Source organism: Lissotriton vulgaris, chromosome 3_1 (assembly GCF_964263255.1).
Source record: "Lissotriton vulgaris chromosome 3_1, aLisVul1.2, whole genome shotgun sequence".
In the NCBI taxonomy this organism is placed as follows: Eukaryota; Metazoa; Chordata; class Amphibia; order Caudata; family Salamandridae; genus Lissotriton; species Lissotriton vulgaris.
Genome location: NC_141689.1, coordinates 1418660548 through 1418683729, shown reverse-complemented (window position 1 = coordinate 1418683729; position 23182 = coordinate 1418660548). Strand labels below are relative to the sequence as shown.

The 23182-nt window shown below is 43.8% G+C and overlaps 1 protein-coding gene across 9 annotated transcripts in view; it reads right to left on the bottom strand.

Moving 5' to 3' along the window:
- Positions 1-23182, bottom strand: part of PTPN13 (protein tyrosine phosphatase non-receptor type 13) — a 981974-nt gene that overhangs the window by 96205 nt on the left and 862587 nt on the right. For all 9 annotated transcript variants that reach the window (XM_086961883.1, XM_086961888.1, XM_086961886.1 and 6 more), the window contains 2 exons: positions 16386-16465; positions 11715-11770 (listed from right to left, as the gene is read on the bottom strand). In XM_086961883.1, coding sequence (XP_086818009.1) covers positions 11715-11770; positions 16386-16465 — 136 coding nt within the window. The remainder of the gene's footprint in view (positions 1-11714; positions 11771-16385; positions 16466-23182) is intronic.

The window sequence follows — 23182 nt, the reverse complement described above, 5'->3', positions numbered from 1 at the left end:
ATCAACAAGGCTAACTACTATTTGGAACTCATCTTCTAGGCTAACAACAAAAGAAGGCATTATTTAAGGCCATCAAACAGTTTTGAGGTCTCTTCCACTTACTTCTATCAATCATTATGTTAAAAAATCAACTGCCATCAAAAAAATATAATTTGCTTTAAAATCTTCAAAATTAGAAAGGCTCCCTCTGCAGACTATTTTTCCATTGTACTGACTTACTACACACCATCCAGGAACCTGAACATGCTGGCTACACCAAAATGCACCATCTAGATTCCAAGTTCTATAACTTCTAGTCCTTCATCGCTGGACCTAACTTCCTCAGAGATAAGAGTACGCTCCACACTCAATGTGTTCTAAACTACCTTCTTGTGAGTCCCATAATCTGGGTGCCCATTTTATATCTTTGAAACCTTATGTTCTTCAAAGATGAGCCATCCAAGTGCCTACACTTGTCTGTCACCGGTAAATGTGTTATTCTCTAGTTGTAATCTCCTATACTTGACCATTGGAAACTGTTCCTACTATTAGACAGCATGAGGTCCTTCGGTGAACCACTTTATAATTTTCTTTCTGGTTTATTTTGTATATTTGCAGTACTATGTATATTCTATATTGTCTTTGCCTTGCAGGCTGTTTGTTTCCTTATCATGTGAGAATTTATAGAGTCATCGGAATCTGTACATGTTGTCTGAACACTAGGTTTCTGGCTACAATTCTGTATGGCATTTGTTTTCCCTTCCTTTGCCTTATTTTGTCTGTTGAAAACCTAATAAAAACCTTTTGATAAAAAAAAAAACGGTGTCTTGGTCTATTATGTCACTCTAATATGCAGAATAGTATGATTGTTCTTTTCTCTCTGTTGGTATGCTGATGTGTTGATGTCTCCAGACCTCAAAACAGGTTATTTTTCATAACCTCATGTCTAACTGGTTATATATTACTATTTATACTAATGATAAGACATTTATGTTCAAAATGTCAAACTGCACATTCCTAAATATAAACATAAATATATAGATATGTAATAAACAAATACGAGCCGATCAATCATGCTGCAAGACCTCGTACACCACCTAGCCACAACATACACATCAATGGCACTCCTCCGCCCTTGACAACACAATACTAGTTAAATATCCTACACTCTTGAGAAACAACTTCCTACAATTATGATTTTATTTGATCATATATTGTTAGATCCCTTCCTCAAGAGGGCATCACGCGTTTCTTTGACATTAACACCTTTCTTCTCACAGGACTCACCCATCATTCCTGAAAAATTGCCATACGTGCCTCTCTCCTCAAACAGCTGCCAAATTCTTAATTTTTTATATTTTCTGTTGGCAACAAGCCTTTGATTGATTGCAAGAATAAACTATTGGCACTGCATACATACAGATTAGTGACCAGACTGGGTATGAAGACCACCAGAACTTTCACTCCATAACATGTTTTCCCTTTCCATGACTATTTCCCAATAGACAGGGCCAAACAGCTGGAACACATACAGCACTACTATCCTCATGATTTCCTCCAGCTTGACAAATCGTGTCTTCTCTCCGCTGTAGTATAGACACTACCGCCATCCAGCCATCAGATGCCATTCAATCTATCACTGATTATGGTGACTCATGTATTTGGTGATGTGTGGCCTACTGGCAGCCTTTGGTACCATCGACCAACAGATCTCAATTCAATGTCTCCACTCATGCATAGACATCAAAGACACTCACTTAACTTGAGCCACCTCATACCTCTCTAGTCGAACACAATTTGCACAGGTGAAATCTTCCTGAACTACACCAATTCCAGTCCTCTGTCTTGTCCCAAAGATGCCTATACTTGAACCCATGGAGCCACTGGAAGTACTACTCTGCCGAGAAGACAAATCCATTGAAATTAGACTTTATTTGGAATAAACAACTAGGTCACAAATAAAAAAAGAAAATGATACATTAAATGTTGCTTTAAACTTCATAAACTCATTAAAATAATAAAAATAGAATATTCATTACTTTTCACAGGGTCAAGTTCAGTAATAATAATATTCAAAACTTCAGTGAACATCAAAGTTATAAAGAGCCAGAACAATATTATTTGCTGGTAAAATGCTAAATAAAATATTGAATCTGCCACCATGTAATTGTTATGTAAGGAAGTGCACTGGGTATGAATACGAAAAAGTTCATACAAAGCTCAAATTTCTAACTACCAATCCCATGAACTGCTATCTAGAAAGAACCACAGATCCTATTTGCAGGTTCATTACCTGCTATCATAGAAACACGAGGGCTTGCTATACAACAATATGATGACACCCAACTATATTTTAAAGTGAAAGTGGCTATAGACATCCTTAAATTCAGGACTGGTTTAACAGTTATACATAACCTGTTGGTCTGTAGTGCATGTGAACCTCAATCCAACAAAGACTGAGTTTTCTCTAAAATGGAGGAAACTTTGAGTGCTCATCCAGGAGTGGCTCTAGAATTTGAATGGACGATATTTCCATAACTTTCATCCTTTCCTACAAGGACAAGTGTTTCCTTTGACCTCTCCATGTTCTTAATCAAAACATCCCGAAGAATAAGTGCAAACAGCATGTTCCAGAATATATTACTCCACAAAACCTAGCCCGTCCTTATTCATATTTACTTCTGGTCCAAGGTCATAGTCATAACGCACAAAGACAAAGGCGGCAGCAACGCACTGCTGAGCTTTATTGACATCACGCAAAGCCCTTCTAGAGGCAGTAGCTAAACTCCTCTAAGCCACAAAAATGTTTGTGCACACAGTATGTCCTCAAAAGAACTGCATTACTGCACTCCGGCTGACAGAGTCCACTTTTAAGCCTGATGTAAGTTTAACAAGGTACTCCGAGCAGAACGAACACATTTGCTCCCAGGCTGGAAATGCGGAACCCACGTGCAAAGAAACGTCGTCTGCTTATAGAATGAGACTTGGGAAAAACGTGCTCTGCACCTCAGATTTGTTTCAATGTTGCTGCAATTTCAAGAAAAGTCTCAAACGCCCCTTTTCATGATCTTAATAGAACCATAAACCGTACCCTCTCCCACCCAAACTTGTGCAATGTCATGTTTCTGATTTCTTCTGTATTTGTATGCACGTGTCCTAAAATTGTATTTTAAGCATTAAGGATGTCTATGTACCCGATCCAAAATGGCATTTTGCAGTCACACATCCTGCGATTTGTGAAACATTAGGATTCACAGCTGCAAAATGATTTTTTTCTGAGTACTACACTCATTTTGTGAGCCAGGAAAGCATTTTTTTGATCCATTACAAATCGCAGTTAGAAACGGACATGAAAGAGGTATCCACCCTTCCCAGTTATGATTTGAAATAAAAGGGCTCAATGGATTGTGACCACAAATAAAACACTACAAATAAAAAACTAAAATAAATTGCTGCAAACATGAATATTAAACAAATACTTAATCGTATTCTGGACAGAAACCAATAAAAGCTGTTTTAGTAAAACGATGTCATTATATACTTAACTATGGAAGAGTCAGAGTTAAACAGAGGATAAAACAAAACAATACCATGGCACTACGGTAACAGTTTGCACACAAGTTTATTTTTAATCAATTTATACTTAAAGTCCTTACCCAAAATACCATTGCTAAGAGGAGAGGGCGGCTAAGACACCTAAATAAGGTACAAAGCTAGCACTAAAACAAGAACTAGATTTTCGAAGGAACTTGGCACTCAATTTTTATTTTCCTAACCCCAATATCACAAACAGAAGTCTGATTGTAATACTCACCAGTTCAAATCAAATCGATCAGGACATTAAAATCAAAGGCATTTTTTAAATAAACAGTACAAGTAACATAATACAAGAGCCCAACTTGTTGAACTGTCCTTCTGGCATTGCTGGCTAGCATTCTAGATTGAAGGCTGATTATGATGTCACGCATGAGTACATGAATAGAAGCTTGTAATGGAGATTTATTTTGCGTTTCCTGAATCAACTTTTCCAACTATTGAGTATGATGGGTACTTTGAGCATTAAAAAATCAGGTAGACCCGGAATTCAATGATGTAGGTCTTTTCTTCTCATTAAAAATATGCAAGCTTCTTTTTTTGCCTTATTAACTCTTTTTATTTTTGACCCTCTAGTGTGAGAAAAACGAAATGTGGTATGTTACTTCGAATATTTCATTACATCTTAACACCAATAAAACACACTGGGACTTTGAAAAAAAAACTTTAAAATCAATCCAGTAGTAGTACATTACAGCATTTTCTTAAAATATTAAATCGATGCTGTGGTGTCAGTTGCTTGACCAAGTTTTGTACACTTCTGAAGAATTCCATTTCAAAGTGCATGGTTGCAATTACATGCTGATTTTAAGATTTATAACCCTATCCTCAGAATAATTAATTCTAGGCTTTTCTATAGATTAAAAATCGACTTCTAAATATGCAGTGCTGGCACTTTAACAAAAACCACTTGAAAAGAGCTAGATCTAAATTTCATAGCAATGGCATGACTTGTCATTTGTAACCTGTATCGTATGTATGATGCCTTTGTCGCACTAAAATACTGACACCTTGAAGTACTGCCTTTTACACCGCATTTTAATGCCCATCAAGCAGAGAAACAAATGAGTCAAAATCTGTACAACTATGGTCCGTACTTCATAATAAAGATGTTTCTGGAATAATAATGCTTTTAGGCTTTAAAATAAAAGAAAATGCTCTGGCAGACAATTAGTTCTGTCAGTAATTAATTTAATTTGCTTCAGTGTCTGCAGCTTGCACAATGTACTGACAGTGTCTGACACTATAACATCCACAATTAGGTATAATAGAGTATAGGTCTTTGATCTCAAGCTTGAGTATTCATATTCCATTTTTTGGGGGGGGCTTTGTCCCTACCCCGAAACCTGACAGCTTCACTGAGATGTGTGAAGTCAAACAATTGTTTAGGAAGGTTCAGCTGCGGTCATTCTTTCATGATAAACCTGAAAATGAGAGAACTGATACCGGCTTACGTAAACCATCGACCTTTACACCAACCGATAATATGGTCCCACCTGAGGTATTAGCTTTTGAGAGGGCAGTCCTTAGAAGTTTGGATACTAGACCAAACACCAGTAGTTTCAACAACATGAGTAAAGCTGAGAGACAGGCGGTACAATCCCTGTCCAATGAGACAACCATTTTTATCAAGCAGGCGGACAAAGGGGGAGCCACAGTGCTTCAGAGTAGCTGTGACTATGACACAGAGTGCAAACGCCAGTTAGCAAACACCACCCATTACAGACCTTTGGCTGCAGACCCCACTAAAAGGCTAACCACTGCCATCACCAGCCTGATTATGGAGGGTGAGACCAACGAATGGATCACCAAGAATGAAGCGGCATTCTTGCTGACAATTGACCCGGTGATACCATATTTTTACACCCTCCCCAAGATCCACAAGGGACAGACACCGGTTCTGGGGAGGCCAATTGTCTCAGGGATTGGCTCACTCCTTGAGCCACTCTCAAAATTCTGCGATTCTATCCTTCAACCGGTGGTTAGGAAAATATCCTCTTTTCTACAAGATAATAGGGATGTGCTCCGCCTTTTGGATAACATCGAGGGGAGGTAGGGTACGACCTTCTTACACTAGACGTTGAAGCACTGTATACGAACATCCCACAACAGGCCACCCTAGAAGCAGTTGAATCTACTCTCCTACAGGAAGAGTGGACTTCACCCACACCAATCTCCTTTATAATAGCCTGTGCAAACTTAGCCTTGACTGAGAATTTCTTCCAGTATGGGACACAATTATACCATCAGATCCGGGGGACCTCGATGGGTTCTACCTTTGCCCCCAGCTTGGCCTGCATTTTCATGGCCACTTTTGAAGAAAGTGTCATCAGGGCCGCACACAACCCCTTCAGTGACAATATAACACTCTGGCGCAGATACATAGACGATATCCTCGTACTATGGAAAGGAGACCACGTGACCTGTGAGGCCTTTTGCGCTTGGATTAATCTGCAGAATCCATTTCTTAAATTCTCTGGCACGATCTCAAAGACGGCTATCCCCTTCCTGGAATTGAGCATTAGTCTGATCCCGACTAGGCTAAGCACAACACTCTACCGCAAGGACACTGACAGGAATAGCCTTCTGCTATACGAGAGCTATCACCCGAGAGCCCTGAGGGATAATCTCCCATTTGGACAGTTCCTCAGGGTTTGTAGAAACTGCACCAACAAAGCTGATTTTAAGCAAGAAGCAAGTCTTCTACAACACAAGTTACAGGACAGAGGGTACCCAACCAGGCTCATCCACAACTCCTGCAAACGAGCTTTAAATAACCCCAGAGAAGCATTACTGGAAACTCGCTCCAAAGAGCAAAAAGAACTAAAAACCTGTGTCACCAGTTTTACCAAAAACTCGACTTACATTAAAAGCACTATTAACAAACATTGGAACATCATTAAAGCAGGTGGTCTGGATATTCCCCGCCCCCGTTTTGCATTGAAATGGACATCCAATTTGAAGGATGCTCTGATTCATACACGGCCCAAGAAACAAAACATCAGCAGCCAGAGCACTCTATGGAGGCTCCCCCCTGTGATGGGTCACTTTCTATGTGGTGGTTGCGCTGTATGCCCACAAACTCATCAGTGCAAAGAGATAAGTCTTACAGACACGTTCACCTGGCGTCTCCAGAGGCATACCAATTGCAATAGCACAAGATGCATTTATATGCTGACCTGTCCCTGGAATAAGCATTATATCGGGATGACTATGAGACAAGTAAAACTGAGAATTATGGAGCATAAAAGCAATATCAGATGCTTAAAGACACATACCAGATTGTACGAACACTATACACAATAGGGCCATCATGCAGACAGTGTGCGCTGGCTGGTTCTAGAGTCACATCCTACCCTTACATAGCAAGCCCTCTTTCGGATTAAACAAAGATGGGTCCACCGGTTACAACTTGACACAATGGGTCTTAATGATTCTGTGCCATGGGTGTCACTGGCACGCTAGCTCTGAGCCGGAGGTTGCCTGACAATCAACCCACTGTTTGCTACCTGCACACAGCCCCCCCCCCCCCATGACCATTGACTATAGGCACTTCGCCCCTGGTTGTGGGTTTTTTTCTAGACAACTAATCCCCAAAACCTGGTACCCAACTTTTTATCATTAGTGTTAATTTGGGCTCACAGGGATCTATGAACCTATACTAGACTCAGCACTTGCATCAACTCCTCATCCCATACGTACTGACATCATCTCAGCGCTTACACAGAATTGGCCTCTGTCAATATGCTTATTGACAGACCGTGTCAATTAGCATGATCTTACCGCAATACTCTTTGTCCCTGCCCTGCCCCTTTAACCACCCTCACCTTTGAGCACATGACTTGACACAGGGGGGTTATTGTGTGGGGACGCCACTCCGCAGTGAGGCGTCACTTTTAGGCTACCTTACTTGAGACGGCTGTACCAGTATGCATGCAGTTGCCTTTCCTTCCCTGTCTTCTAATGCAAGGGGTCTTGATTCACGATCCTCTCATTCATGACCCAGGCATAAGATCGGGTTGCTGTCACCATAGCTCCTTGTTATTTGGATCTGTTTGGCCATGATTGGATACCCCGAGCTGTTCACTTGTGCACTTATACATGTGTGAACGTCCTCCAGATAGACTCACTCGGTTACTCATATCTCCCTTGACTTTGAATACACCCAATATGGCCGCCGCAACTCGCCCCAGGATGCTGGGGCTGAACTTGGTTGGGTTTCTACCTGCAGCAAGTGCCTGTCGCATGCGCGGTCCCGACCTGCCGCAGCTCCGCCCACCACGAACCCGTCCAGGCGGAACTGCGGTTGCTACTAATACCACGGGCAGCCCCCGTGGTCGCTACCAGATGCTCCATCGTCCTGACCAGACTTGTGGGGGTAGGTTGTGATGGCAAAGACCGCGCACGTATCGGGTAAGTGTTTTGCGAGGCTCGGAGATGTTTGAGCCCGGTAGCTTGCAGGTGACGAACCGGGCTGGGAGTGCCTTTACTTTTGAGATAGCCCCGACTTTCCAGTGCTGCTGAGGACGCATGTCCTGAGTTCAAAGCTCGGTCTTTCGGTGGGCATAGTTACCAAGCCCGCTGGTTCCTGTCTGTACATGGGCTCGGCCATGACTTTATCGCTCCCTCTACTGGTAATTACTGGTAGAGGTGTTGGCACGGGTCGGGCTAACTCAGTGTCCCCGCTGCTGCCACGGGTGGTGTACTGCCTCAAAGGCTCGTGCTTGATCACCAGACAATGCCGCTCACCAGACAGGTCTGTTAAGGGGCTAATCTTGAGACGGTCATCTCCCAGAGTAACGATCTACATGCTCATAGAGATCAACTCACCTCAATACCTTCGTGTGAGTTTGTTTTAAGGCAGCGCATCTGCTGCTTGTATTTTCTTCCCTTTAGGTATCTGACTCATGGGTGCAGGTCCCATGGGAGCTGACTGCGAGGCACCTTAGGGATTTACTTAGGGTAAGCGCCTGCCTGTCTCCCACTCCCTTTCTTCATTTGTTCTGGCATTTTGCCCTTTTTTAACATAGCTATACCCACTTCTGTGGGCCCCGTCACCATTAACATACTTTGTTTAGAGTTACTGGTTTTAATTCCACCAGTGTGTCTCTTTAACGTAGAATACATGTGACCGAGGAAGCAATGGAACACAGAATTGATTTATTTTTCCATATTGTATATATTTTCCTTAGGTCGCATTACAATAGCAGGACCTGCTGGCCTGCCTACTTATTGACCTCCAGGAATAAGGTTGTAATTCACATTTATTTTCACTGTGTAGTACTGAGCACTTAGGTCCTGAAGAATTGCCATGTCGGCAAGAAACATGTTGACCTGACCAGAGGGTTGTAGATGTTCTGCTGTGAACTTTCCCAGCACATATCTCCCCTCCCACCTATTTTAACCAAGGGAGTCAGCCACGCTAATAAAGTTCCTTGTGGACTGACCCACCTTTTTTAATTCACCACCACTTCATGACTACACTTTCACTCGCCCTCTCATCCGCATGCACCATATGGCTGGAACAAAAGATCTCCGATAAAGAGCCCCTCTACGGGTGCCCGTCAGACATTGCAGCACCAGTCTGACGAGGAGCAGAACCCATATAATGAAGCATGACATCTAGCTTGCTAGGCGTGTGAGGGATTTAGTTCCAAAAAGGGAAATGCCCTTTTCCCTTTCACCTTCCTCTACGCTGCACGCACACTTGGCTTTTCACATTCTCATCGGGGAACTTTGTACCCTTCTTGTGATACTATTCATATTCCATCACAAAAGAGTGGTGAAGACGGATAACTTGTTTTGCAGAGTACCTCAGGGCTTCATCCTTGCATCCACCTCCCCCCCCCTACCCAACTGACGCCCCTCTATTCTATTTATTGTGTAGAAGTTCTGAGTCTCGAGAATTCAAGCTTGTCCTACTACCAATATGATGACATACAAATATAGCCCCAAAAACATAATTCCATTGATGAAATAACTGCTCTCCAAACCTGCCTAACAGTCTTCAGACCTCAATGATGTAACGGTTTGTTTTGCTGAATTGACAAAACACAGTTTTTTTTAAAAAAATGTAAGTTTTATATAGCGCGAACTAGACCACAGACATCGGGTATCAGAGCGCTTTACACGAGCACCAGGTTCGTTACAAAAGGACACATTCATTTTTGTTGGGCACGTGGAGATTAAGTGATTTGCCCAGAATCACAGGATGTTGAGCGTCATTGCCGAGTCTTGAACTCGGTTCCCCAGCTTCGAGATCGACCGCTCTAGCCGTCAGGCTACATCCTCTCCCCAGTTCCTTCTTCTATTGCTCTCTCAAACGTCCACAATGGTCCCTCATACTGGACTCCTTAGAACTAGATGGCTTGTCTCCTACAAATCCCCAGGAGATATCCTTGCCCCTTCCCTTCCTCAAATCTGCAAACCTCTTCCTCGACCCCCCTTAAGTCAAATACCTTGTTTCCCATATACCACCTAAAAGCAGCAGTACATCTCCTCGCAAATTACAGACTAGTTCTTTTGAAATGCAATATTAAAATGCGTCTCCTAATCTGCCTTAGACGACTCAAGACAATTCTGCACTCAGCAGCAAGACTGGTCTCTACTTCAGGAAAGTTTCAACCACATCACTCACCACTTTCTTCACAGACTCCACTGGCTCCCACTAAATGCAAGACTTCAATTTAAAGTGTCTTGCGGATTTTCAACTCAGCTGCATTTCTCTTATATTCTCCACCTCTGCTCGGTAAACGCTCCCTCGAAGATCTGTATCTTCTACCTGTTCAGCGGTTTGTGAATTTTAAAGGCTGTAATTGTGTTGATTTATATGTACAGCACCTTAATACTTGCTGCTGCAGGAGTGTTACATAAATAAACAAACAAGAGTGATTTCATTTCTTTCAGAAAGTTTGAAAACTGTTGAATTTCGGCATATAATGCTACCTTCACAATTGGCTTCATCATATTCATTTACAACGCTCTGTAAGCACCTTGAAGTCTTGGTAATACCACAATATATAAATACCAAAAACTCTAGGGTCAGGGAGCTGATGATACCAGTGATGGCAATTTCGTGCAGCGAAAAAGGTTAGGTACCAATTACTGAGTTACCACCACTGAGCACCACAGAACAGATGAAAAAATTGATCACATGGCATTATTCCAATGAAGACTAAAGCAAGAGAAATGAGAATTAGAACATCGCTGAAAAATAGTGCTATACATACCAAATCACCACAGAGGCATGAAAGGCAAGAATGGTGATCGTGCATTCCAGAAACCACAGACTGATTACAAACAAATAAGTGAAGTGCATGATGAATGAGCAGGATTCACATTATGTTTTAAGCACTAAGCTGCAAAATCAGGAATTGACTAGTAAGCTGGCTTGTATTTTTGCCAGCACCTTGGTGCCCTTAGAAAACACTTCAGGATAAAATGTATTTTCTCCAGCTAACCCCTTCAAAGTCAGTTCCATTCACTGAAAACATCTCATGGTGTAAAGATAAAATATTACAGCATGGTCTCAATGCGAACACCTTGTTACCAAGGTCCTGCGGGCACTTCAGGGATGCTGCACAACTAGAGTCAAGGGAGACATATCTGAGGTTCTGTAGGGCACAGTGAGGTGTGCAAGCCAAAACTTGAGAGTGAAATATGTATACTGTCTTTATCAGCCAACAGTGTCATCAAGCCCAATCATGCCTGTTCCCCAATTATATGACTCAAGTTCTCGACCTAATGATATAAAGGAAAACAAAAACTAAGTGAATATTAATAAAAAGCAATCTCGGCGCTCTTAGCAGGTTGCAGTCCATCAGCTTACTTTCAATAAATAGCATGAATAAACCACCGACTGTGGATACCATGGTGACGCTTTTGGTATAATAATGCCAGTTCATTCATTTCCCAATCTTTCAGAAAACAAAGTAGATTAAAAACAGGCAACTGACTGTGCAACATCCTTAAATATAGACCTGCTGCCAATAAGAATATGAACTCTATCCACTAGAAACAACTCAATTCTAGATACCGAAGGTGCAACACCATGCCTCCAGTTTGTGTCCTTAAAATATTAAATAGATTGCTGCACCTGCTCATAAGTCAGAAAAGCACATTTAAGGGCACTAAATTCTCACCTTTTATGTATCTGGTTATCTTCACTATATTCCACTGAACCATTTTCTTTCATTGGCTGTGGAAAAAATGGACAAAAATAAAGATTATGCAAGGTTATGTGCAAGCATTGTCTAACTTTTAGGTTTAAGCCTAATGTCAAAATAAGAAAACAAAGCTATTTCTATGTTTCACGAGATTCATGCTGATGATAGATAGCAGACATATACTTTAAAGTAGAAGTGTTTGAGATGCCTGACATATATGATATAGATCTCAATATTGCAGGAGGCATGTTGCGTAACTTTTCAACACGAAAAAAGTATCTTTGAACTATCTAAGCACTACGTTTCTGGTGAAGGTCGATTCCTGGTCTAATATGTACAAGTCAGATAAAACACTGTGCAAAGAATAACGTAGACTGGGAAGACCGCTTTGGGCAGAGCAGTGCTAACTTTGTAAATTGATAAGTGCCAGGACCCAAGATATTTCTCAGGAGCCCATTGCTGTTTCCATCATCTACGGTCCATGCCAGTGCTTCCAAATACCTGTACCAACACCTATTTACCATTACAATCCTACAAATGTGAAAATTGGTACAACACTATGTGATCCAAAGCTGTAGGGCCAGCCTGAGCACCTTGGTATTTCTACTTTTGTAAACGTGCATTGAATTGTTAAAGACTTTGCCTATGCGCATTTTTATAAACAGACTGACAGCACCGCTATATGCTGGACAGTCATAAATATGTGCTGGTGTTATGAAATTAGTGCTGTTGTGGAGCACCTGAAACCATAAGCACCAATGAAGCACTGGGGAAGAGTTGTCATCACTCTGCTAATATATATGTTAATATATATACTCTTACATATACATATATCGAAGGACGACAAATCAACTTATTAAGACCTTATGCAGGCCAATCGGGATGCAACTGCATCATTTCTGTAAAAACTGGTCTTCTATACAGGGCTTGTACAACATACCAAGAAGAAGGAATATAATAGAGGTAGTGGTGGAGTCTCTTAGCATAATTTAGCAAACTGGCATGTCCTGAGTAAAAGATCTGAAAACTCAGTCATCATTAAGACTACTTAAGTACTATCGTACACCACCGTAATAGTTTCCAAGATTAATCCGGCCCAAGAGCAGCGTGATTCCTCAAATGAGATGATATGGTAATATATTGCACTTCAACAGCACCTATGTTACCAGGTGCCTGCAAAAATACCATAAATCGACAGACATTTTGAGAAAATGACAAAGGCTGAGAATAAAGCCCATACTCGCCTCGCCAGTCAATTTAGAACAATACCCTATACCTGTCCGGAATGTGCTTTTTTTTCTTACACTGCATGTTAAGTCTTAGGTGGGACCGTCTCAAAAACCAACTGCAGAGCTTTTGAAAATTCGAAGCAGCTCCTCACAGTATGAACATGAGCTGTACAGAGGTGCCTGTGAGAAAGACAGCATTTGCTTACATGGTGACTGGGATATAGGAGCTGCAAAAAGGATGTCCTGCTAAACGCAGCTTCAAAAACAATTGCAGGTATACGACAACTCCAAATGGTCCAAAATGCGGCTGCGAGACTTTTAATGAGGATTCCTTACAAACACTCTATCTCTCCGCATCTCCTTTCCCTTCACTGGTTACCAGTGGCAAGCAGAATAAAATTTAAAGCACTCACCCTGGCTTTTAGATCTCTGTTCGGCAACTGCCCAAATTACCTGAAAGCTAGACTACCAAGATACACCCAAGCCCGGTCCCTTAGATCCAACAACAGTGTTCGCATTACAGCCCCTAGAGCAAAAAGAGCCAGGTTAGGTGGACGCACCTTCTCGGCCAATGTGGCGGTACTATGGAATTCGCTACCCCCTGCTCTCCAACAGGCTCCTTCCGAAGCATGTTTTAAGCGATTACTGAAAACCTGGCTGTTTGCCCAACCACGCTAGGCACCACGTTAGACTCCAGCTCTTCTACCTAAACGGACACAACACTGTTGCTATAGCGCCGGGACACCTCCTCGTGAGGTAGCTGTTCGCGCTTTATAAAACTCTGTATTATTATTATTAATAGGTGGTAATAAGGTGGCATGTGCAATGAATGAATGAAAGTCATTTTTGTATAGCGCGGTAGCTACCCTGATGCGTCCTAGCTCTACGGACATGAGCAAGAAGAGAGGGTGTTGGAAGCTGAAAAAGGAAGGTGTTTAGATATTTGTGGAAAGCGAGTAGGTTGGGTTCCGCCCGCAGACGGAGAGGAAGAGCATTCCATAGCTTGGCCTTGGAGAAGGAGCCGCCGCCAGATCTTCATCTTAGTACTTTAGGAACAAGGGCAAGATGGGCTGTAGCTGATCAAAGCTGTCTGGGGGGCTGATAGGGAGAGATCAGGGAGTGAGAGATGCCCGGGCCAGTTTTCCAGAGGGCCCTGTGGGCGATACATAGGGCCTTGAATTGGATTCGCTCCTTGATTGGAAGCCAATGTAGTTTCCTCAGGCCCGGCCTAGAAGAATGCCGGCGAGGAATTTGAAGCAGAGTTCAGGCAGTGCAGTTTTGAATAATCTGAAGCCTTTGAATAGTGGATTGAGGGGCTCCCAGGTAAAGAGCATTCCCATAATCTAAGAGAGACAGAATTAGGCCCTGTACCATAATCTGTCTTGCCTGGAAGGGGAGCAGAGAGCTCATTTTGTGTAATATTCTAAGAAGAGCGTATCAGGAGGCTGATAGCACCACCGCCTTTTGGTAGAAATTGAGTGAACTATCCAACCAGATGCCTAAACTTTTTATTGTACTTTTTGGAAGAGAGGGTGGGGGGGGGTTCCAAGACAGGGAGGCCACAATAGATGTGCATTGAATGAAGGAGCGTGACCCAAGAGCAATTACAGTGGTAGGTCCTGAAACTGGGTATCTTAGAGTGAGTTGCTCCATGACAATATTTATTAACGATCCCACCACTTATTAAATTGAAGTTGGCTCCTGATGAGCCCCTCTCTTAGACTGCAGACACTCCTAGTTGGAGTCTCATTAGGATGACCAGGGCCCGCATTGAGCTTAGCAGCGATTCGGACCATTCAAGTGACACTCTCCTGCCCTATCCGCACTACTTAGTCTAGTGTTGGCTGCTGAGCTTATCACAATCATTTAAGGGTAACTAAATGAACAATCATTTCAAGTTCAGCAATTTAAAGTCTGTCAAGAAATTGTTGAATTCTTCTCAGAGCTGGTCCCGGTGCTCAAGCCATCCTTTTTGCCTGGCTGGAAGCAGCAGTGAAGCTCGGTCCAGCATCCAGGGCCTGCATCGTTTCTCCCTCTGGCTGCAGCTTTCATCAGTAGACCACCTTACAGAGGTACTGTGAGAGTTCTAGGCACACTGTGGACAGTCGCACATCAAACTGCACCTTGCGATACAACTGATGCTGCCCCATCTCTACAGCTTTTCAAGAGTTGCTGGCCTGCTGGCAAACATCCAAGTTTCCCTGTATGGCAGTCAGCTTGTGGGTACTGCAGTGGTTTGTGGGGGATTACTGCAGATGCTCTGGGGTGAACAAGCAGTTAAGCACGACCTTCAGTGAGCTAACTTCATCACAAGAATAGGTTAACCGCTGATTGCGTAATGATGGTGGAGAACTGTCGGATGAGTAGGGCTGGTCAATTTAATGGTTAATAGCTAACACTATTTCACTGTCAGGCAAAGGTAGCTCTTCCAGCGTTATCTTTTCTCTTTACGTTTTGGCCATGTGACCCTTCAAAAATAATGTAGAAAAAAAATGGTCAAGTACCAGAATGCAATAACTGAAGGCAAGTCTGGATACGCTCCTTACGAGTAAAAACTTGAGAACCGTGTTTTTACAGTGAGTGCAAAAAAAATGTGCTTCCCAGAAATCTTCTGGCTTATTTTTATGAAAAAAATAAAAACCCAGATTAAAAAAAGCTTTTTAAAAGTTAGGAAAACACTGTAATTACACACGGACGAAAGAAAACCCTAACAATGAGGCATCGGAGTCTGACAAATAATAGTACTTAGTGGAGTGAAACAGAGATCAAGTCAATACTATTGTAAAACTCTCAATGCATTTACACAACATGTACATTTCTTTTAACTCTGTTGGGTGTTATGTGATGTGCAATGATGTGCTTGTTGTGTGGTGGGCATTGTGTGATGATGCGTGTGTAGTGTGTGTTTGGTGATGACAGTAGCACTCACCAGATAGCTAAATCTTTCTGGATGCAAGCCCTAAAAAATCCGGTTACAGCACGTACCGAAATTCTGAGGTTTGTGGCAAACACTGCAGCCCTGCAATTTTCCCTAGGCAAATTTCAGCAGGTCAATCCTGTCATAATTTACTGGGCGGAAATTGGCTGCTAAGCAACAAAATCATCAAGTTATCCCCACCTATTGGAGAAAAACTTGTAATGGGTCTAATTTATTACACCAAATACATTCTGACCGCAACGGTGTACGATGTAATCGGGTGTGATAAATATGGCGCCAAAAATCACATAACTCCTAATGAAGGCCTAACACTGCTTTTACATTTATCCTTCAGAACCTATGAAATTTCACTGCTACAATATTTACTGTGTGCTATGGCTGTCAATTTTAAAGTTATCTTTAAAACTAGGATAGCACTTTATACAAAAACCATATTCTACCTGTGCAAGCTGTGATCATGCACGATGAGCAGTACTTTACCTCGGGAGAGTCTTCAGGTAAAGAGGAACCATCACAGTCAGTATCCTCTGCTTTTTCTTCTGGTATCTTATCAATGGAGTCTAGAGGATGAACAACCACATGGGAGAATCCAGAAAGGTAACATTAACAGGCAGGTTTTACATTAACAATGCTTAATTTCCATATCTCCTGATTTCAACTATATTTTATCTAAGGAAAGAGATCTTTAGTAGAAGGATGGTCTTTAGTTTTACAAATGCTAAAAGGAGTGTCCCAAAGAACCCAAAGTATGATAATGGTATAGTAGCTGGGTTTCTGTAAATCAGTTCACAACAATGTTTAAATCCATTAAAGTCACAACATTTATCAAATCTGATAGTTCGGTGCCATGAATTTTAACAGCACCCAGAGACTGTGTCTAGCGTTTGTGATTTCCTTTCCAAATAGCCTTTTACTAATAATCCTATGTTAATAATATTATGAACCTTACCAGAGACCTTGGGCCTATCTGTCAAAGAAAACTCATACCCCTAGACCTGTGCATTTACTCCTATACACAGGTGTAGATGAACACATTACTTATCTCCGATAATTCTATTTCTTTGGATAGTCTATCTCTCCACAGGGTCCTCCGCTTTTCAGTTTCCCCATGGCGCCAGAATTGATCTGGAACTTTTCCAGAAATGAATCCAGTGCCAACAGTTGGCAGCAACAGACTCAGAGGCAACATCACACCACTTCCGAAGTGTCAGGACGGAGACTTATACAAGTGCCAAATAGTGCTTTTCCCATGTAACGTGATTTAAAAATGATGAGACCAAGACATCACCTTGATTCTCAATGTAATGCAGTTCTTTTTTCTCTTTGTTCTGTTGAATAAAAATAAAAACCAATGTAAAAAGAACTCCACCAGAAAGAGTGTTAGGGCAGTTATGGAACTTGTTAATCTGATCGATACTTCTAATTGCAGATTTCTGTCCTCTCTAGGTATTAAAGCTGTACTTGCGACATGGATGGGAGGTCTGAGGAGAGTTCTTTTACACCAGGTCCTGCAGAACTGAGAAGGTGAAATTGCACTCTACACTTGCAAATTAAAACAATAATGGCTGGTCAAGGTATGTCTAGACAACCATGTGTCCACTTGCCAGACGTCAAACACAGGAACACCCATAGCCAGTGCAGTGGAGGCAGCCTTGGCTCTGGCAGAATGTGCCCTAAGGCCACACGAGGATCCTTGATGGCCATGCCATAACTTGTTTTTATGCACAAGTACATACTACCTTGTCAGCCAGGAAAGTGGTGTGCCGAAGTGGCACTGACTCACCTGCAGCTCACTGACAAGGCACACAGAAGTATTTGCGATGAGGAACACCACTTTAAAGTTCATCAATCACAAAGAACAACTGTGCATAGGCGAGATGGGCATGCACATCAAGAACTTACGGGCCAATATAAGATACCAATACAGCTGCTTGAGCTGACAGGACCAGAGTGACCTGTGCAGCAGGTGTGGATTAATGGGTTGGATCCGACTGGGAGTCAGGCAGGGGACCAAGAGGGTCAGTTGGTACCAAGGTAGTCCCCACCATCAGAAATCCAACTTTGGTACCCCTGGGGTTCCATTGAGACCTGAGGCGCTTCAGAGGGAACCGGCATCGCCCAGAAACGTTTCAGCTTAGCTTCCTTGATGGCATCTACTTGCTGCAAGGTAGATAACAGCCTGGGGGAACTCAGGACATGATGGAACCATCCTGGGGATAGGGACAAGGTGAGCGGAGTAGGGTCCCTTGAGTGCCAACTTAATGATTTCTCCTTGAGCATCAGGAGAAAGTTTCCCTTTTGGGCTTGTGTATATGTCAGGACTTGTACCTAGACCTCACCTTCGGCTTATACAATGATAGTAAGTTAGAGTGGGTCAGTGTAGAGCTTGATCTGCCCAGCTTTCTGTGCTTAGTGACTACAGTTTTGCTTCCCACTCCCTGATGATCTTGAGGTGCATTAGAGAGCGCTGTTTGCAGGACCCTAGACACCATAGGCAGAGTTTGTGCAGATCCATTACAGACATCTGCTTCCTGCAGCCAGAGCATGGTTTGAATTATTTGGTCTTCCGTAGCCCACTGTTGTAAAGACAACGATTTTGGAGGTGGTAAAATACTGATAAAAAAACGTGGAACCTGACCTCTGGAACTGGGTTGAAGGCTGCTGAAATGAAGGAACTGAAGTCAACTTGTGGGAGTAGCACCTAGATTCAGCTTTGTGCTGTCACTTCTAGAGGCGGTGTGATGTTACAACAGAGTTAGAGGGTGCAACCTACTGTCACAAGAAGGCTGGAAAAGTTCTAGATAAAGTCTGGCACATGGCAAAAATAAAAAGGTGAAGAATGTGCGGCTAGGAGTATACCTCAGAATTACAAGTTTAGGTGATTCACATACATGCCCAGAAGTACAACTGGAAACCTGCGTCAGTTGCAGATTTCCATGTGCACACCTGGGAATGTCTGGTCACTTTTTTCCGAGATGTTACGTCCTCAACGAGGAAATATATGCAAAGTGGAAGTCTGGATCAAGAAAAGGAAGTCCACTTTGGGAATGAAAATGTTTTCTTTATCTATTCTATCTCCAGCGAATATATTGTTTCCCATAAAAAACTTTGTCTACACTTTTCTAAAATAAACCTTAGAAGGGCATTGACACCAGCCCTCTGCTGGATCAAATCTCTCACTATTTAAAGGGGATGAAATAGTTGGAAAGAAGTGAGTGAATGCTCACAAAGTTATGAGTTTGTGGGTGTACCCAAACTCTCAAGGCAAACTACACAGTGATTCTCCCATTGCCCCTTTAATCAGATTTATTACTGCATATTTGTATATAGCAGTGTACAATTAGCAGTAAAGAACAAGCTACTTACCTTCGGTAACAATGTATCTGGTTGATACATAGTCTAGCCGCAGATTCCTTAACTTGGAATAACCACAGACGTCAGACTGGTCCGGAAAATTTTGCGCCGCAGCACCTCTGCGTGCCGGGGGCCTGCGCCGCACGGCTCTGACCTGACATCGTCAATGGAGGTGACGTCAGGGGAGCCATATATGCCTCGCCCCGGCAGGCCGACATCAGTTTTGTCAGAAGACTTTTCCGCGTCAGAACGCAAAGCCATCACCAAAAACTGTGAAAATATGGAAACAGTGTGCAGAAAAAGAAAAAACAAGGTATGGTGAATAAACATCACCATAGAAAGACCGTGCCAAGCACTGTATACTGTAAACTGAGGGAGGGGAAAGAACAGAGCACCACTTTGAGAGGAACCCTGCAAGTGTAAAGTCCCAACCTCCCCCAGAGGCAGAAGAAGATGTAGAGCATAGGCAGGATAGAACCCTTGGCCTGTGTGAGCCTATGCCACCAGAGGCACAAGACCCACCATTGAGATATAGCTCCTCAGTGAACCTTCACATCAGCCGGCAGAAAGGCTGCAAACATAAGAAATGACAGTGAAGGACCACCAGTCCAAAATCCAGGAGCAAGGACAAACTACTATAAAGCGTCACCTAAAAGAAGACGTCCAAATCCAAATAATGGATCTGCCGAAGGCAGCTTTGTCAGAGACTGCGACCGCTAGAGTGCAGGGAGGCAAGAGACCTCAAGCGGTTGAAGAAGATAGAAGGGAGAATTAGACCCACATCGGACAACCCAGGGTAAGGGTTATAAAGGACACATGTCATATGAGCATACCGTCTAATCACAAGAATGGGCAGAGCAAAGCCACGAAACAGAATGTAGCCTCGTAAGTCGGAGTGAAGATGAAACATTACCCCGCAGGGAATAAAGCCACCCAAAGGGAGGCAAAGGCAAGAAGCCCAATCTGAAAAGGTTGTCGCAGGATGGGGAGGACGGGCAGTCTTTAAGGAATCTGCGGCTAGACTATGTCTCTACCAGATACATCGTTACCGTGGGTAAGTAACTTGTTCATCTGATAGAGACGTCTAGCCGCAGATTCCTTAACTTAGAATAGATACCAAAGCCATACCCATAGAGGTGGCGGGACTGCGACTAAACCCCAACAAGGTCCAGAAAGAACCTAGTGGGCAATATCCTGATCAAAGGAGTGTCGGCTACCCAAGAATGAAATACAGTGGGGACAAAATGACAGCGCAGCCAACCACCAGACCCCTGCTCCCTGAAGAGAGCAGGAATCAAGGGAAGGCTAGGGCACCACAGCCCATCAAGAATAACACAAAACACCCACATGTAGAGGTGATGAGAGAAGACAAACACCAAGCCAAAAATCTTGCATCTGAGTGAAAAAAATGCCTAACCTCGAAAGAGGCATGAAGGATCCACAGGATCCAAGGCGTCGACAAGAAGCCAGGGCTAGTCCAGTTAATCACTCAAACAGCGTAAAACATTGTTAAACCTGCTCCCGTAAAGATACGAAGGCAGCAGGACACTGGTCCCTGCCCAGCACAGGGCGACATGGAAGAAAAACACACCTAGTAAGAAACTGACATAAAACGAAAGTGCAGTCCCTCGCATGGAGTAGAACTGTACTCTATGGCGTGAAAGAACAGCAGGATGCGGCAGTCGACAAAGCCAACCCAAAGGACCGGATAAGTGGTATGGTGGATAGAAAGCGTAGCGCCCCCACATGTACCACAGAGGAAGAGTACTACGGAGACCCTTACCATATAGAAATGTGAATAGCATGGAAAGAATGCAAAATACACAGCCCGAAAGACGCTCATACGCAGCCAGAGGTAACACAAGGGGGCAAGACAGCAGGAACAGCTGAGATGCGCCCAATAACAAGAAGCAACCGGCTGCACAAGCGATGAGGAATAACATGGCACATAACAGCCTCAAGAAGATGCTGAAACCCGTCCATACCCAGGCACTCGGGCTCGCTTAAAAGTACCTGCAGCTTAAACAGAAAATGGAACTAGTCCAGGCTCTAAGCAGCGTCTACCGTTAGTCCAGAAGAGAGAGCAGTCCTCTCGCAGGACAATTTATAAGAATAGACAAGCCTAACAAGGGAGTACCTAGGACCAACTCACGGGTCCTAGCCGCCAGGAAGATCGGAATACAAGGAGAACCTGCTCCCTCAGTTCGCCACATGTAAGAGTGCCAGTGGAACGTAGAAAGCCCTGTGTGAAAGCAACAGGGATGTGGAGAAAACTGCTGGGGAACAAGCCAAGGGTCACAACAACCCAAAACAGAGAGGTCCACGGCAACTCCCTACAGGGGAGAACAACCCAGGAGGGGCTGACACCAAAAGAAAATAGACTTAGGCTCGAAGTCTAAGCATTACAGACAATAGGGCGATGCGACCCTGCGGAACGCAGTAAAAGGAGGCATATAGGTCCCAGAGGGATACCAACAATGAAAACTCCACAGGAGCATACGAAGGCAAAGGCAGATACCTGCCACCAGCCAATACCCCACATAGGGCAAGGGTCAACCCCTGGCAAGAAGGGGGGAGTTCTCTTGGCAAAACAGACAGTCAGAGGACTTGAAAACAAAAAACAACGTAGCCGTAAAGCTATACAGACAATATAGAGGCACCAACCTGCCTCCGATAAAAAAACTTGCCGTAAAGGAAGACCGTAACCAAGAAGAAAAGTCAGCCAGTCAGTGCCCTGCATAATCACAGAAGCCCTGACAGAAGCCTGGAGATCGCAGAGTCAGCATGGGACCCAAAAAGATTTATTCCGTCAAATGGCATGTCCTGGAGGCTCTCTCGGATATTATCAGGGAAGCAGCTGCCACACATCCAGGCATGACGGCGCAAAGCCACCGACTGTGCAAGAACACCGCCCACAGAGTCTGTGGGATCCAGGGAGGAGCGTATAGTAAAATTAGTCATTTCCTTGCCATGAAGGACAAGATATAGTAACTCTGGGCGCAATTTATCCGGAAGAGAAGGAAGAAAGTTAGCCACGGAGACCCAAAGTGCAGAGGACACACGTGCAAACACACATGTAGTGTTTAAAGTGAGGATGGACGCGCTATAAGAAGTAAAAAGCTGTCTGCCACATGCACCCAGCCACCGGGATTCCCAGGTGGGAGGAAACAAGGGCAAAGTGGAAGAGTCTTGTGAACTAAAATCCGACTGCATTACCAGGCCCTGAGCAGCAGGATGGAGGGTTAGACAGAGTGGATCCCCTGAGGCAGGACGGTGCCTACCAGCCATGTCCCGATCAACCGGGGCTCCGGAAGAGGGCCATGCCCATGTGCCACGCAGGACTTCCAATAAAGCACCCCCAAGGGGTAGCAAGGTTTCCACTGTAATGGGCTCGAGATGAAGCAGGTCTGTTCAGCCATCGGAAATGACGGGTACCACAGGAGGGTGAAACCCAAGGATAGCAGCTGCTCTGGCGATAGTCCGCGCGTAAGCAGCCCCCAACTCAGTAATCACCCTAGGAGGGGACAAGAGGCCGTCTGTAGGAGACGGTTGGAGGCTAATTCTTCCAGTCACCATAAAGAGCGGGGCTGGGGAACGACCTAAAGGCGAGGCCACACTAGGAATCTGCACCAGTGGCTCCTGACCAGGGGAAGCAACAGCATCCGAAAAGGCTGTAGGGGATACCAGTGTCGCTCGACCCCTCTGAGGGGCTAGAAACGAGGAATCCGGAGTAATCCCAGGCATGAGCACCAGTGGCGATAGATATGCCGACAGTGGCATCTGTGGGCGCAGCGTCGGAGTCGACAGGACGTCGACGGCCTCCACGAGGGATACACCCTCAACGCCGACCGGCGTCGGAGGAAGTGAGCTGGGTGTGGCCTTGGATGATGAGCCGGTTTTGGGTCCGACGTGGAGCCCAGCTC